Source organism: Neoarius graeffei, chromosome 17 (assembly GCF_027579695.1).
Source record: "Neoarius graeffei isolate fNeoGra1 chromosome 17, fNeoGra1.pri, whole genome shotgun sequence".
In the NCBI taxonomy this organism is placed as follows: domain Eukaryota; kingdom Metazoa; phylum Chordata; class Actinopteri; order Siluriformes; family Ariidae; genus Neoarius; species Neoarius graeffei.
In genome coordinates this window covers 19,585,286-19,601,500 of record NC_083585.1, presented here as the reverse complement: position 1 = coordinate 19,601,500, position 16,215 = coordinate 19,585,286, and the positions used below count along the sequence as shown (strand labels likewise).

Genomic DNA, 16,215 nt, shown 5'->3' with positions numbered 1-16,215 from the left:
CTTCTTTTTTAACTTGGTGGTTTAATTATCCTGCACAAGCAATGGCAGGATAATTTCTGAACCAGGAAAATGCAAGTGTGCGCAAATACTACTCCTGAAGTTGAGCAAAATAAGCTGAAGCACAAAGCTGATAGAACACATCATATGTCAGCTTGTGGTTAACTGCATTAAGACAGCGATTTTATGAATGCACCTAATGAGCTACTTAGCTCGCTATATATTATGCTAGTTACACTTTAGCATAATCAGAATTGAGTTCTGTCAAGTACATTCTCCAATACAAGGAATTTGCTTTTGGTGGTTAGAGAAGCTGCCTTGGGACCAAAAGGTTGCTGGTTCAATTCCCTGGATCAGCAGGAATGGCTGAAGTGCCTTTGAACAAGGCACCCAACTCCCTACTGCTCTCCAGGCTGCTCTGGGTATGTTGTATGTCGCTCTGGATAAGAGCATCTGTTAAATGCCTGTAATGTAATGTAATATAATGCTTGAACAGTTAAGATAAAAGAATTTAGAAAAAGAAAAAAAGTAATATAAATAGGATAAAAATAAGTAAGGATGTAAAATATACAAATTTGAAAATAGACATATTTAAGGAGTATGTGCACGGGTTGTTTTGAAGCCCAAGTTGTACAGTATGACCCGGAACATGCAAAAATAGGTCACAGGATGAAGATAAAGAAGAGTCATGACATTAATGTGTGAGAACGTGTCCTGGAACGTGCAATAAAAGTTCACAGGATGAAGATGTATGACATTAAAAAACCCCACATCTTTCACATGCTCACTGGGCGAGTTCATAAAATGATCATTTGTCCACCCTGATTAACCCTCTGGGGTCAAGAGCTTCTCCGGCGAAGCTTGGCAGGTTTAAAATGAGTAGGTCATGTATTTAGATAAATATCTTCGCGAGTTTTTTTTTAATCATTCAAGCATGATAAACATATTGACAGAAATTTTATACTTTGCACTTTCCTATGTGCCCACTGACAAATAATATAGTTTTTAAATTACCTAAATTAGATGAAATATAAAACTAGTCACTTTACTCAGGCCAAGTTTACATTAGACCGTATCTGTCTCGTTTTCTTCGCGGATGCACTGTCCGTTTACATTAAAATGCCTGGAAACGCCGGGAAACGGGAATCCGCCAGGGCCCACGTATTCAACCCAGATCGTGTCTGGTCCGGTGCTGTGTAAACATTGAGATACGCGGATACGCTGTGCTGAGCTCTAGCTGGCGTCGTCATTGGACAACGTCACTGTGACATCCACCTTCCTGATTCGCTGGCGTTGGTCATGTGACGCGACTGCTGAAAAACGGCGCGGACTTCCGCCTTGTATCACCTTTCATTAAAGAGTATAAAAGTATGAAAATACTGCAAATACTGATGCAAATACTGCCCATTGTGTAGTTATGATTGTCTTTAGGCTTGCCATCCTTCCACTTGCAAGTGGTGAGTGACGCGCATGCCCGACATGCACTGAGATCACACACACACACAGCGGCTCAGTCCCGAATCACTGCTCGTGCGCTTCACTCGCGTGCTCTGTGAGCTGCGCAGGGCCGGAGTGCGCACCCTCCAGAGGGCACTCGCTGTTCAGGGCGGAGTGATTTGGAGCGCAGGATGCCTGCGGAGCCGAGCGTATCCATGTATTGGCGTTGCTGTGTGCACGCGAATCGTTTTAAAAACGTTAATCTGATGATCCGCTGATACGGTCTAATGTAAACCCCACCTCAGTCACACCTGAGTCGGAGCGCTGAGTGCCCACTTACACGTTCATAAAAGACTATTCACATGGTAACGGCATGATGATCACTTTCACTCTTTCAGTTTCGACTGGTGTCTCTTAAGCGGTGGGAACGCCCACCGTAAACAGGATAAAATCTGTCAGCCATAGTTCAGGCTATTTGGAGGTAAAACTTGTTGCGAGATGGCATTTTATGTGTTTCGGCTGATTCAGGACAGTGATTCAATTCCAATCTTGAAAACTGCGACACTGATGAGCGGTGTCTTTTTTTTTTTTTACTTCGACTCAATCCAGGTGAAAATTGACTCGATTAAGTGTAAATATTTCTTCTATTTATATTCAGCAGATCGGTTGATATGCATGCGCTGTAGCGCATGCACAGGAAAAATGACTGAACAATTTTTCCAGAGTTAAAAGTATTTTCCTCAAAAATAGTTAATTTTGCTCTACTTTGAGTTGAGAGAGTAAAATCTGGAGTTGGCGTGGGAGCAAAATTAGAGTAATTGTGTAACAGAGTTAGTTGTGGCTCTGAACTGAGTAAAGCAGTACAAGAGTTAATTTCAAGACACAATGAATAGAGAAAAACTTTAAAAAAATATATATGTACTACATAAATGAAGATGTTGTAAAAAGCAGTTTTAGAGTTGTGTTGGAATGTGTAAAAAAAAAAACCTTACCCATTGTGACGAACCGTTTTGATCACATGACCTGATGGGATTAAGAGTTGGCAGTGTGAAGGGTTTTCACTCTTTTCATTGAATGGAATGGAATTTTTTACCCTTCTCATTGAATCCCCCTCCCACTGCCAACCCTTTTTCCCAAAACAGGACAGTTTTTTTGATGGCCAGTTAATCCTCCAAATCAGTGGAGCAGATTTAAGTTTTTGTGCTTGATACATTCCTCAGACTGAACAGAATCACCAACTGTTTTTTACAACATCTTCATTTATCTATTTTTTCTAAGTATGATCATGACCTACATATTACATAGATATTATTGTAGCTGAACTTGTGCTGAAGACAAAAAACGTCATATGACTTTGAAAACACTGCTCAGATTTGTTGAAATTGTCAACAAAATCAGAGCATTCCAAAATCATTAGAGTGCCAGAAAATACCCTCAGACCCCAGAGGGTTAAAGAGAATACATCGACCTTTGTCACACTTTTCAGCCAACCCGACCAAGCCACCTCACCTCTCTGACTGCACGGAAGACCTTCTCTTCGTGCGAGTCCATTTCAGTGAAGGTTCGAATCTGGGCCAGGTTAACGTTTTCCCTGTAGCCCAAAGCAACAATTTCATCAAAAGCGAATATGAGATCGAAGCAGTGTTCGGAGATCTCACTCTCCTCCAGCACACGACAGTACTCAGGAATCTGAAAACAAACACAAACATGTATATAATCACTGCAATCCCGTATTGAACACAGTGAAGGGACGACAAGGGGGAAGTAAAGCAGAAAATCATTTCATACCACACGAGAGAAGAGCCGTAGCGTCTCCAAGTCCTCCAGAATGTTGCTGTTCTTCGTGGTGACGAGAACCATATAGAGCTTCTCTAATGGCTGATAGACATAGCGCACGCTATCTGTTTCGACAAAGGTGTGCTGCTTCCCTGTGCTCATCAGTTTCGGAAAGGCAGCCAGGAGACCCTCAATGCGAGTGCGGGTCATCTCTACAAACTGCCGCGACACGATGGCTTTTCCTGACTTGGTGCACACTGCAGCTGCCAAGAGCACCTATAAAGGGAGTTTAAAAATTATACACACAAATAGGCAAAAAACTATCAGGAGAACAGACAAGATCTACTCAAGTGCTTCATTCTTGATCCTCTGATCTCATAAAAACTCTTTCTTCTAACATTTTTTTTTTTAGTGCTGCAGTTGAAAGCCAAATAAGGACCTGGTTCACAACTGGACCTTAGAAACCAGGTCTGTGAACATTAGAGGTGTGACGATTCAGTTTTTTCGTGATTTGATTCACAATTTTGACCTTCCGATTCAATTCGATTTGAATCACGATTGACATTTTTTGTCCTCTGTTTTATAACGGATGCAAATCATTGTCAATATTCTGTTAACTGTCAGCCTAGAAATGCCGAGCAATAAAACACAAACAAGTCGTGTTGCTTTTATAGTCTTTATTCAGACTCCAGTCACTTCACTGACTAAGGCCCACTTTACACGGGGACGGTCTGAAACAAAAACACAAAAGTCTGTTTTCGTTCTCACTTTTTTCCGCGTCTACACGACCGTTTTCAAGGAGGAAATCTGCGTCTATACGGTGACGCATAAATGTGTGGAATTCAATTGGATGTGCATGCCAGGCAGCTAGGTGGTGAGACCTCCACCTATGTCTGCACGCATGCGCAACGTCTTTCGTCTTGTCTGATTTGCACCGCAAAAACTTTGACTACTCTGGCTATGGTAAGTAAGAAAGTAAGTAAAAAAGTAAGAGCATACTATACCCGCCTCTGTTCATTAACGGTATATGTGCAGATTCGGTATAGATGTTCGAAGGACTCCTGGATGTTTATTAAAGCTGCCAGAGCAGCTTGAAGGTCCGTTGGATCGATGTAATCAGACATGCTCTTACTTTTTTACTTACTTTCTTACTTCCCGGGCTGGCATGTACAGTATATGACATATGTATGACGTAAACGCGTACCCGACGTGAGCAGATCCGAACAGAGTTTCGCGTATTGGGTAGTTTAGACGGATATGCAACGGGGGCTGTTTTTAACTTATCCACTCTGGAAGGCGTTTTCAATTTTTTCCGTTTTTCAGCCTCGGAAACGCCGTCCCCGTGTAGACGAAAGGCACTTCCGATAAAATATTTCGTCGTTTTTACCCGACAGCATCCTCGTGTAAACGGGCCCTAAGTATAACTATGAATGCTTCACAGTTCAGTCATTTTTGGCACATTTTAATTTTCAAACCACAAAACACTAAAACAAACAAACAAAAAAAAGCAATGAAAACTTCAAGACTTTTGCCTCAATCTTTTAAAAACACAAAAATACAGTCAGTACAGTCAATGCCGCCAAACTGGGCTTTTAAAAGTCGGTGGCTTCAGGAAGTCTGAGTCGTCTGCCATGTTGTTCACAAAGCAACGCATGATCTCGTGAGATTGATAAAGCAACCACAAACATGGCTGCACCCACGTACAGCTCCGGATACCGAACTGAATTTTTAATAACAAAATTATGCCGTTTGTCGAAATTTGTTACGCATCTAGGGTTATCAGGATGATAGTTAGTGAATCGTCAGTGAACCGTGATTCATTAAATTTTAATCGATTTTTGAATGGCGGACTGAAATGGATCGATATATCGGGGACTGATTAATCATCACACCTCTACTGAACATGTGCCGCATGATTAATTCCAGTTAGTAACTTGCGTATTTCTTCATAAGCTGTCTCAGGTGAGTTAAAGCAGTGATGTGTAAAGCGCATACAAACGACTCCTAACACAGAATAAAGATGAGCCTCAACCAACCAACCAACCAAAAAAAAAAAAAAAAAACTATTCTCTCCAAAAGTAATATTTTACATTTAGTTCAGACTTCAGTAACTTTATCCACAGGTAAGTATCAATCTTATTACTAAATCAAAACTCGTTGAAGAGCTTATTTATTTCCAAAAATTTTGTACATTTATAAATATAGCCACAGATGACTGAAGTCTGATAATTTCTTCTTAATTTCTTGTTTCTGATGTTTAACAGTAAATTGTTTATCAGCCTTTTTTTTTTTTAATTCTCCATATGCCAATTTATTTTTCTCAGCCTTCAAATGATTTCCATCCACGCATGTTCCCAGACAGATTTTTTTTTTATTTTTTTATTAAGTATCTTGACTGGTTTGGACTTTAAATGACATTTTATAAAGGAAACTAAGGATATGCACTTATTGTCGATGTGAAGTGTTTTACTAATATGCATTAACAAAAAGCACAATGAGGAAACTGTTGTAGGAAAATAATCACAAATGAAGTTGATTATTGTCCTAAAACAGCAAGTCCTGAAATGTTTTATTGCCCTTATACCACAATTTGTAAACAAATTATGTAATTTAAGGAACTTTTTAGAAATAATGTATTCAAACAAATGTACTAATAAACACACAGAATTCCCCCCCCCCCAATATGTGCTTTACAGCCAGAAGTTTCAGAGCTGCCATTATAGAAAATTAGTAAAAATACGGAGGTGATTATAGAAAATTACGGATGCTGATTGGTCGAGAGATTCGGACTATTTCTTGATAAGCGATCCAGCAAAATGGTGGCTAATCGCTTCATCACCGTAAGTGAGGAAGAATTACAAATGATGAAAGAAAATGCTACTCCTAAAAGCAATGAAGATGATCCGAAGTTTGGTCTAAAACTAATCAAAGGTAAAGTGGGATTGGGATTTATTTTATCTGTTTCAAAACAAAGTATTTTATGTGACTCAGCATAGATAAGTTTGTCTGTCGTGCCTTTATAACATTTGCATGCCACTTTTGAAGTTTGAAATAAATGTTTTTTTGTTTTTTTTAAATAAATCACCCGTGTATTTATACTAAAACAATTAACCGCCTCAGGTTCAGTGAATAATAACCTGGACTTTCACCTTCAGCAAATAATTACTATTTTAATAATAATAATAAATCAACATTTTCTGACCAATCAGATTTGAGAATTCAGCAGCACTCTGTGTGTGTGTGTGTGAGAGAGAGAGAGAGAGAGAGAGAGAGAGAGAGAGATAGAACAAGTAAATTAATTAATAGTAGTATTAACAATACCCTTATGGACAGTCTGATCACTGGGTTCATCATGACGATAACAATCTGGGTGAAATCCATTAACTGACTGAAAAGTATTTTTTTAACTATTAAATTAGTGTTTGTCCCTGTGGGAGATTCGTCCCCACTACACTGAAAATGCATGGAATTTATCACCAGCATGTCAGACGTTATTACAGATTACTCAGGAGCCTGTAGGTGTGCATGAAAACTGAACCCAGTAAAATGAAAGAAATTGAAACTTGGACTCTTCTGCTGGGGGATTACTGACCCACACTTATAGGGAATCGACTCGACTGTATTTATTATTTAAAAAAAAAAGAAATTGACTTGTTGGAAAACTGATGCACTTTTATCATTGGATATTTTGATATCTGATGCCAGTAAATTTGTAATTATGCGTTTCTTTGCTCTATTACATTGTTAATAAAGTTATTCTTGAAACCATATTTTTTTTAATAAAGATGTGTTGGGCCGAATGCCCTCTTTTGCCTGAGATAGACTAGGTCAGAATTGCAAAAAGGGGCTTAAATAAGGAGTTACAGGCATTTGTGAGTAAAAGTTGGCAAACAAACTTTTCTAAAGGTATTTTTTGCGCTGAATCCATTTTTGCTGTTTGCCAAGCTGTATCTCATACGTGGAGCCCAGTAGAGGGCACATTTGCATATAATTTGCATATTTAGAGTATTTCAATATAAAACTCTTCAATGTTGTACAGTATGAAAAAAGTAAAATAGCAGAAAGTTGCATATACCTCTTGGCTAAATAAGTACCAAATTTGGCTTCAATTGGGTGAAAGGAACTCTCAAAAACAGACTTTAGGTAGTGTGTGTGGTCCAAATTACCATATTAAATTATAAAATTTGTGGTCTTGAGTTTATAGACTATATAATAGACTATATAAAGGGTAATTCTTTCTGCTGAATCCATTTAGGCAGTCTTTTTATTTGTAACTCAGTAGAGTGGCAGTCTCATAGGCTAAAAAAATAAACAAATTTCTCAGCTCTGGCTCAAAAATAAAATCTTAAATTGCGACAGAAGATTTATTGGGTACAGAAAACAAACATAGGCTAATATTTAAAATACATAATATTTATCTCAGAATATTTTTGGTGAACACTGAACTTTTTATCCATTTTATATATATATATATATATATATATATATATATTTTTGGTCTTTTTTGCCTTTATGTAGGACATTTAGAGGGCGAGAGGAAATGATTGGGAGAGAGAGATGGGGAAGGATCAGGAAATGACCTTGGGTCAGACTCAAACCTGGGTCCCCGGATTTATGTTACGGCATCCCAGCCAAACAAGCCACGGCGCCTCCAGAACTTTGATTTTTTTTTTTTTTACTTGAATGCATCCATATAGGAACATCAAAATCATATGCACATAAATGATCTGTAACTATGCAATGTAACTAGGGTGATGGTTTAACATATAAACATATATTAACATAAAACTATAAACAACAACATGACAAGATTCTCCAATATGACTAATTTTCACAAAACAGCAAAAATACCACAGCCTTTTTCTGTCTTCTGCAGCTGCTTTTAATGTGAGAAGGCCCTGTTCAGTTGCTTTGAATACCTGATCTCTCTTGGACTCTTTGCATATAATGCAGGTAACCAATGGTATTGACTGGTCTAGCTTCAAGCTACACACAGCTTCCATAATGATGTTCTTACAATCTGACAGACTTCATGGATGATCTTACCGACAGAAATATTTCAAATGCTACCAGAAATGTTGGCTTATATAGCTCTTTGGATAGAGTTTTATGGTGATGAACTAGGGCTGGGCGATATGGAGGAAAAACATATCTCGATTTCTTCTATATCTCGATATACGATATATATCTCGATATTTTCAAATCCCCCTAAATAAATAAAAAATAAGTAAAACTTCTGCTAGTAGGGACAGAACTGTATCAGTTTTTAAAACTGCTGTGGGACAAAACTGTCTGTGCTGCTGCTCCGCAGTAAGATGTTTGCCTACTGCAGCATGGGCGATCGAAGCACGGGCAGTCTGAGTGAAGTCGCTGGAGTAGCCAACCGAAGGCATGCAGTGGAAATATGTGAAAACGCAATCAAGTAAATGCTACTGCACAATATTAAATGCTACTTATCTTTCAACTAACAGTGTTTTGAGGTGTTACAGAGTGACAGGGTGACCAAACCTCTGTAATTCCAAAAAGTAATTTTTTTTTCTCGATTAATTCGACATCTCAAAATCCATATCGAGATACTTGTCCATCTCGATACATCTTAAATATCAATATATTGCCCAGCCCTATGATTAGCAATATTTAAACACTGTATGGAAATAGAAATGATGGCAAAAAGTGATTTTATTTTGAATTAAAGTTCTTGTGGATAAGTTTGAAGTTAATTTACAAACTCTGATGTGATGGCAACAGTTTCCTTGCATCCTCAATGAAATGACTCAGGAATGTAAGATTTTCTATTTGTCTGCTTGAAATATAGGGATAAAAGAAGACATATTCAGGACAACAATAAGAAATGAAAGTGCAATTGTCCTTGTCACATACAAGTACCATAATTCTCACTACAAATAAACCTCCTAGACTTGATCATTATTGTTGTACATGATGTAAAATAAAAAAAAACGGAATTTACTGAAATTTTAGAGGTTGTCTTAGATTTTGTGCTCTACAGACTTCCACATAAGAGATACAGCTTGGCAAACAGCAAAAATGGATTCAGCACAAAAAATACTTTTAGAAAAGTTTGTTTGCCAACTTTTACTCAAAAATGCCTGGGGGTGTCACATTATCTGAAAATCGACCTAGTCTAAGATGAGCAATTTCGTGCACATTTAAGATCTTTTGCCTCAGACTGCAACACATCTTTTGAATAAAGTTAAATAGAGCGGTGGCTACAATTATCGACAATCCATAATTAATTATCAACACCTTTTCAGATGGACCAATAAAAAACAATTTTACAAAGGTGAGTTTCAGTTCCAACAGTTATTATTGGTTAATTAATCAATCAACCAACCGGAAGACCGCCCTCACCTTTTGATCTTGTCTGATGACGCAGCTCGTTACCTGAGATGGAATTTTTTTTTTATCACAATCAGCAATTTGATGAAAACCCGGACGTTCTCATCGCAGGTGAGCATGGTAGAAAGATCATGGACATGTTTTTACTGATCAAATTCACCGATATTTCATGATCTCCTCATCGAAACCTCCGTTTCTTACTCTTTCATTTATCAGTTGTCGTTTTGTATCTAAACGCGCGTTTGAGAATCACGTGAGGTGTTGATAATAGTGATCACTTTCACCGGTGTCCACCATTATCGACACCCTGTGGAATTAAGGGACATTTACAACCGTTATGGATCGATCTTTGGGTAACACTGTTGAAGTAGATGAAGCACTTTAAAAAAATAAAAGTACTGTGATTTATAATCATTTTTTTCCTGATTCATAACAGAATGGAATGTTTATAGAGTATTTGGAATCCGACTGCAATAAATAGAATTAGAGCAGAATTAAATTCCTAGCATATTAAAAAAAAATGCTTGAAATTTTCAGATTTTTCTATTCCATTCAGAAAATACATATTTTTGCAGTTTGTTGTAAATATCTACCACATATTACAATATCAGGAGACATTTTATATTTTGGTTTGAGGAATGACATGCGACCTTTGACCTGGATGTTCATGCGGTTACAATCTCAATTCCCTGTTGGCGTTTATTGGTAAACTACAAAACTAGAAATTAATACAAACAACAACGAATGATGAACAAAATGTGATCTACGAAAATACTGAGAAAGCGGGTAGAAAGTGGAACAAAAAGATTTTCTGACGCAGGTTAAACATTATCAGTTCATTTGTTTACAAACATTAGAATTACTTCCTCATTTACATAAACACTGACATCCATATTTTTACATAAAATATATTTTGGACTAAATATAAGTCTATGAGAAAAATTTTAAATGAAACATGTTTTGTTAACTTAATACCACATACTGATTTTTTTTGTTTATAAATAATCATCTGAATGTCGATAATTGTGGACAAAGGTGTCGGTAATTGTGGAACGGTGTCGATAACTGTGGACAAAGGTGTCTAATTGTGGAACGGTGTCGATAACTGGACAAAGGTGTCGATAACTGTGGACAAAGGTGTCGGTAATTGTGGAACGGTATCGATAACTGTGGACAAAGGTGTCGGTAATTGTGGAACGGTGTCGATAACTGTGGACAAAGGTGTCTAATTGTGGAACGGTATCGATAACTGTGGACAAAGGTGTCGGTAATTGTGGAACGGTGTCGATAACTGTGGACAAAGGTGTCTAATTGTGGAACGGTGTCGATAACTGTGGACAAAGGTGTCGGTAATTGTGGAACTGTGTCGATAACTGTGGACAAAGGTGTCTAATTGTGGAACGGTGTCGATAACTGGACAAATGTGTTGATAACTGTGGACAAAGGTGTCGGTAATTGTGGAACGGTATCGATAACTGTGGACAAAGGTGTCTAATTGTGGAACGGTGTCGATAACCGTGGACAAAGGTGTCGATAACCGTGGACAAAGGTGTCACGTGATCTGATGCACTACGTAATGAGGAATCAACTCTTTTTTTTTCCCCCAGTGGAAGCTTGAGTAATTATTCAAGGACAATTTGCATATTGAAAGTCTTTTCTACTTTTGCAACGGCGTAAAGATGGCTAAGGTGTCCATAATTGTAGCCACGGCTCTATTAATATCTACTTTTAAAAGATTAAGTTTTATAATGACTCAAAAGGGAAAAAAGTGGTGTCTGTCCTTCAGCAAACTTTGTGAAAACAGAGAGAAATGTTAAGCTGTCTTTCAGGATGTTCTTCAAAACTGATCCTTCTTCACTCCAGCTGACTTTCAGCCAAAGTTGGCTAAACTTCCCTGTCAATCTTCCTGAACCTTTGGCCATCTCTTTCACACTCATACACAGTAAGAACCTGCTCAACTAGTTAAAGTAACTGTAAATACATAATCTGAAAATGTCAAAATAGTACATTTTTCCAATTCGGCTCCACCTTTAACGACTAACATTAGCTAGCTAACTAGCTAGTTAGTTAGCTAGCTACAACCAGCTAGCTAATGCTACTAAACAAACATAAGACCAGTTCACTATAACATAGTGCTAATAACCGAAATATGTTAATGTAAAGTTCTGAGTAAAATTATTTCATAAATTAACGGTGTTGTGGTGTTCGACTGAACAGCTGCGCAGTGAGTCTGCTGTCAGGAGGTGAGTCGCTGTGTGTTAGCCGCGTCAGGACTTCAGTCAGTCTGTTCCGCGTTTAAAACGGAGATAAAATCTCAACATACCATTTTGGATCCGTTTTAAGGTCCTTAATTGCACAGCCGAGATACTCAACCGCTTTCAAACAACAATAAACACCTGATTAATACAACACGGCTTTGTTTATTTATTATGAGGCTCAAAGCGTTCAGACTCGCAGCGGCACAGAAACGCAGAGCCACGTCTCCAACCGGAAAAAGTTCCAGTCTGAAACAGGTTTCTGAGCGGAGCTGGAGATGAAACAGCGCCCCCGTGCGGAGAGGAGACACAACACATCACTTTCATAATTCCTGCAGGGAGATGCACTCACCGGCCCTCCAGATAAATAACATCTCATCTCATCTCATTATCTCTAGCTGCTTTATCCTTCTACAGGGTCGCAGGCAAGCTGGAGCCTATCCCAGCTGACTACGGGCGAAAGGCAGGGTACACCCTGGACAAGTCGCCAGGTCATCACAGGGCTGACACATAGACACAGACAACCATTCACACTCACATTCACACCTACGGTCAATTTAGAGTCACCAGTTAACCTAACCTGCATGTCTTTGGACTGTGGGGGAAACCGGAGCACCCGGAGGAAACCCACGCGGACACGGGGAGAACATGCAAACTCTGCACAGAAAGGCCCTCACCGGCCACGGGGCTCGAACCCGGACCTTCCTGCTGTGAGGCGACAGTGCTAACCACTACACCACCATGCTGCCCATTATCAAGCTTTCACAGACAAATTCTTCTTTTCTAGAAATTGATTTTCAACCATAATTTCTCTCCTTATGGGTCTACTCTGGAATAACAGATAACTAATCACAATTGGTAACAATACTGTATTTAGAAAGGATTGGTATGAAAGAGGTGTTATATTTGTGAAAGATTTATTAGAATATAATAGTAATTTTTTGAGTTTCTCAGCTTTTGTAGAGAAATATAACATGTGGTGTTCCGATAGGGATTTCAATAAGGTTTGCAGAGTCATCCTTTTATCTCTGGTTCAGTTAATCAGAAATACCCTTTTATACTCTGACACGATTACATCATTACCAGCTTTAAAGGGCATATTCTGGACCAATTTCGTGTTTTTTTTATATGAAAGTGTGTCCTTTTACACACTCATCCAGAAGGGTAATTTTGCACAAGGCCATCTGTCTACAGCAGAAAAAAATAAAATAACAAAACGCGTCTGGAAAAATCCCAAGGGAGTCTGGAGCCAGATTCGTGACGTTACCTGCGGAAGCGCCAGCAGGCTGCGCGAGCTTTGCATGGTTTCAGTGCACAGCCTGTGTAGACCAAGCGCTCCATTTCTCTCTCATTGTCCGGCCTTTTGGAAAACGATGAGTACTAATCCCATCAAGACTGGTGTTGCTACACCCTCCTACGATACATCTGTTAACCATTTTAATAATTACGTGATAACGTTGAAGAAATTTGCAGAAAACCACCAGGTCGTTTTCTCATAAACAAACCAGCGCTGACGTAGGATTCAGAGGGAGGCGTCCCGCACGCGACGTCATGAAAATCAATGTTTGCCGGGAAATCCAAATGCCGAGTTTTTTCAGAGGCGGACCAATTCACCTCAAATGGCTTGATTTCAACTGAATTTTTCTGGTATTGCGCAAGGTAAAAAAAAATTGCAGAGAATGCAGAATGTTACAGAGAATTACGTTGATCTTGCTCCTGAATTTACCCGTGATATGCACTTTAAAAGTGAATGACTGCAATTTACTAGATAGTAAGTGCAACAACAAACTAATTAATGATGCTCTGAAACAAAAGATTTACCATGATTATAGCAGAGCTTTTTTCAAGTAATTGCCTAATATAGACAATCAATCCATTATGACTAATGCTCATTCAAAATTCATAAAGTGGCCTATTCCACCTATAGTCAAAGAGACTCACTTTAAAATAATCAATAACATATATCCAGTCGCCCAATTTCTTAAGAGATTATTTAAATTTGTCGTTGATTTGTGCACCTTTTGTAATTCTGATGACGAAACTCTGGATCATTTGTTCTTTTCATGCCATTGGACTCAACTTTTTTGGCTGAATATCAAGAAACTGGTTATCTCTTAACCAGAATATTCCTTCATTAAGTATTACTCACATTTTATTTTATATGGATAATTTAAGCCATCTAACTCCAATATTGTTAATATAGTCTTACTTTAAGCCAAATATCACATCCATTGTAGCAAATGGAGAGGAAACAAACCCTCATTTTCCTGTTTTATGAACGAATTCAAATTGTACTATTCTGTATTACTTAGTTTAAAAGACTGGAAGGTGGCTGGAAGTATTTCTCATCAGATTTCGAAGTCATTATTGTTTTAACCTATTTCCAGTTGTATGGTGTAGCTCCTTTTTTTTTAATGATATTATTATGCCCCCTAGTTTTTTTTTTGTACTATTGTACAATAAAAAATGTCTGTAAAATATGGTTATGTTTTTTTTTCCTCTATGAGAGGTTGTATTGTATTGTATTCTTGTATAAATAAAATACAAAAAAAAAAATTACACTCACCGGCCACTTTATTAATAATAGGAACTTGCTCTTGATTCTAAGTCTCTTGTTCTTGGCTGCAGGACTGGAACCCAATGTGTTCTTCTGCTGTTGCATGCTGAGATGCTTTTCTGCTCACCACGGTTATAAAGAGTTGCTATGAGTTGCTGTATCCTTCCTGGCAGCTCGAACCAATCTGTCCATTTCCCTCTGACCTCTCTTATCAACAAGACGTTTGTTTCCACGCACAGAACTGTCGCTCACTCCTTCAGTGTTTTTTGTTTTCTGCACCATTCTGTGTAAACTCTAGAGACTGGTGTGTGTGAAAACCCCAGGAGATCAGCAGTTTCTGAAATACTCAAACCAGTCCTTCTGGCTCAAACCAACACCCATACCACAGTGAAAGAAATTCACACTTTGAGATCACAATTTTTCCCGTTCTGATGTTTGAAGTGAACATTAACTGAAGCTCTTGATTTGTATCTGCACTGTGCTGCTGTCAAGGGATTGTCTGATTAGATAACTGCATAAAACAGCAGGTGGATGGGTGTTCCTAATAAAGTGGCCAGTGAGTGTAGATTGTGGCATTGTGTTGCATCCAAATTAATCTAAATTATGAACAGATTAAGACGTGTTTGACTGTTGTGCTGGTCGTCGTCACTGCCAAACCCGATCCAGGCTTGAGGCAAACTATGTTTGGCTGACTTGGCCAGAATTGAAGAAGTAGGATGGCCAGTTCCTTTCTGCACATTCACACCTACGGTCAATTTAGAGTCACCAGTTAACCTAACCTGCATGTCTTTGGACTGTGGGGGAAACCGGAGCACCCGGAGGAAACCCACGCGGACACGGGGAGAACATGCAAACTCCACACAGAAAGGCCCTCGCCGGCCACGGGGCTCGAACCCGGACCTTCTTGCTGTGAGGCGGCAGTGCTAACCACTACACCACCGTGACGTATTGGTATTGTAATGCAAATACAGTTACAGCTGATGGAGCTGAAGTTCTTTTTATGAAAGACTTTTTAAAAGGGGCTAGACTTACAAATGTTCATTAGAGAGAAGTTATCAGACAACTCTGAGTTATTTAATAAATGTTTTGTTTGGATTTCATAATCAAGATAATAATATCATCTCATTATCTCTAGCCACTTTATCCTGTTCTACAGAGTCACAGGTGAGCTGGAGCCTATCCCAGCTGACTACGGGCGAAAGGCGGGGTACACCCTGGACAAGTCGCCAGGTCATCACAGGGCTGACACATCGACACAGACAACCATTCACACCTACAGTCAATTTAGAGTCACCAGTTAACCTAACCTGCATGTCTTTGGACTGTGGGGGAAACCGGAGCACCCGGAGGAAACCCACGCGGACACGGGGCGAACATGCAAACTCCGCACAGAAAGGCCCTCACCGGCCACGGGGCTCGAACCCAGACCTTCTTGCTGTGAGGCGACAGCGCTAACCACTACACCACCGTGCCGCCTGACACAATACATTTAAGTGACAATAAGAAGGCTGTTAAAACAAGGACTTTATTTCATGACTTTTTGTTATACGGACAGAATTGATATCCTTGCCGGGCACATTCTGACTGTTCTTTTTCTATTCTTTACTTATTTTATTGTGTCTATTTTTCACCCCCATGACATTTATCTTTTGAAAAGCCATTGTTCTTTCTGTACTTGTGAATTCATGTATGGTTATTACAATTATTTATAAATAAATAAATAAATAAATAAATAAATAAATAAATGTGGAAAATATAAACCGCCCTCTGGTGGTGGAGAACATGAATGGCTCTTTTAATACTGACATAGATTATTATTCATCTCATCTCATCTCA

The 16,215-nt window shown here is 38.8% G+C and overlaps 1 protein-coding gene across 1 annotated transcript in view; it reads right to left on the bottom strand.

The window, feature by feature from the left end:
• Positions 1–12,057, bottom strand: part of arcn1b (archain 1b) — a 30,159-nt gene extending 18,102 nt beyond the window's left edge. Inside the window, exons 1-3 of the mRNA XM_060943814.1 lie at positions 11,891–12,057; positions 3,223–3,486; positions 2,944–3,123 (exon numbers count right to left, since the gene is read on the bottom strand). Coding sequence (XP_060799797.1) covers positions 2,944–3,123; positions 3,223–3,486; positions 11,891–11,893 — 447 coding nt within the window. The 5' untranslated portion in view covers positions 11,894–12,057. The remainder of the gene's footprint in view (positions 1–2,943; positions 3,124–3,222; positions 3,487–11,890) is intronic.
• Positions 12,058–16,215: the final 4,158 nt, after the last annotated feature.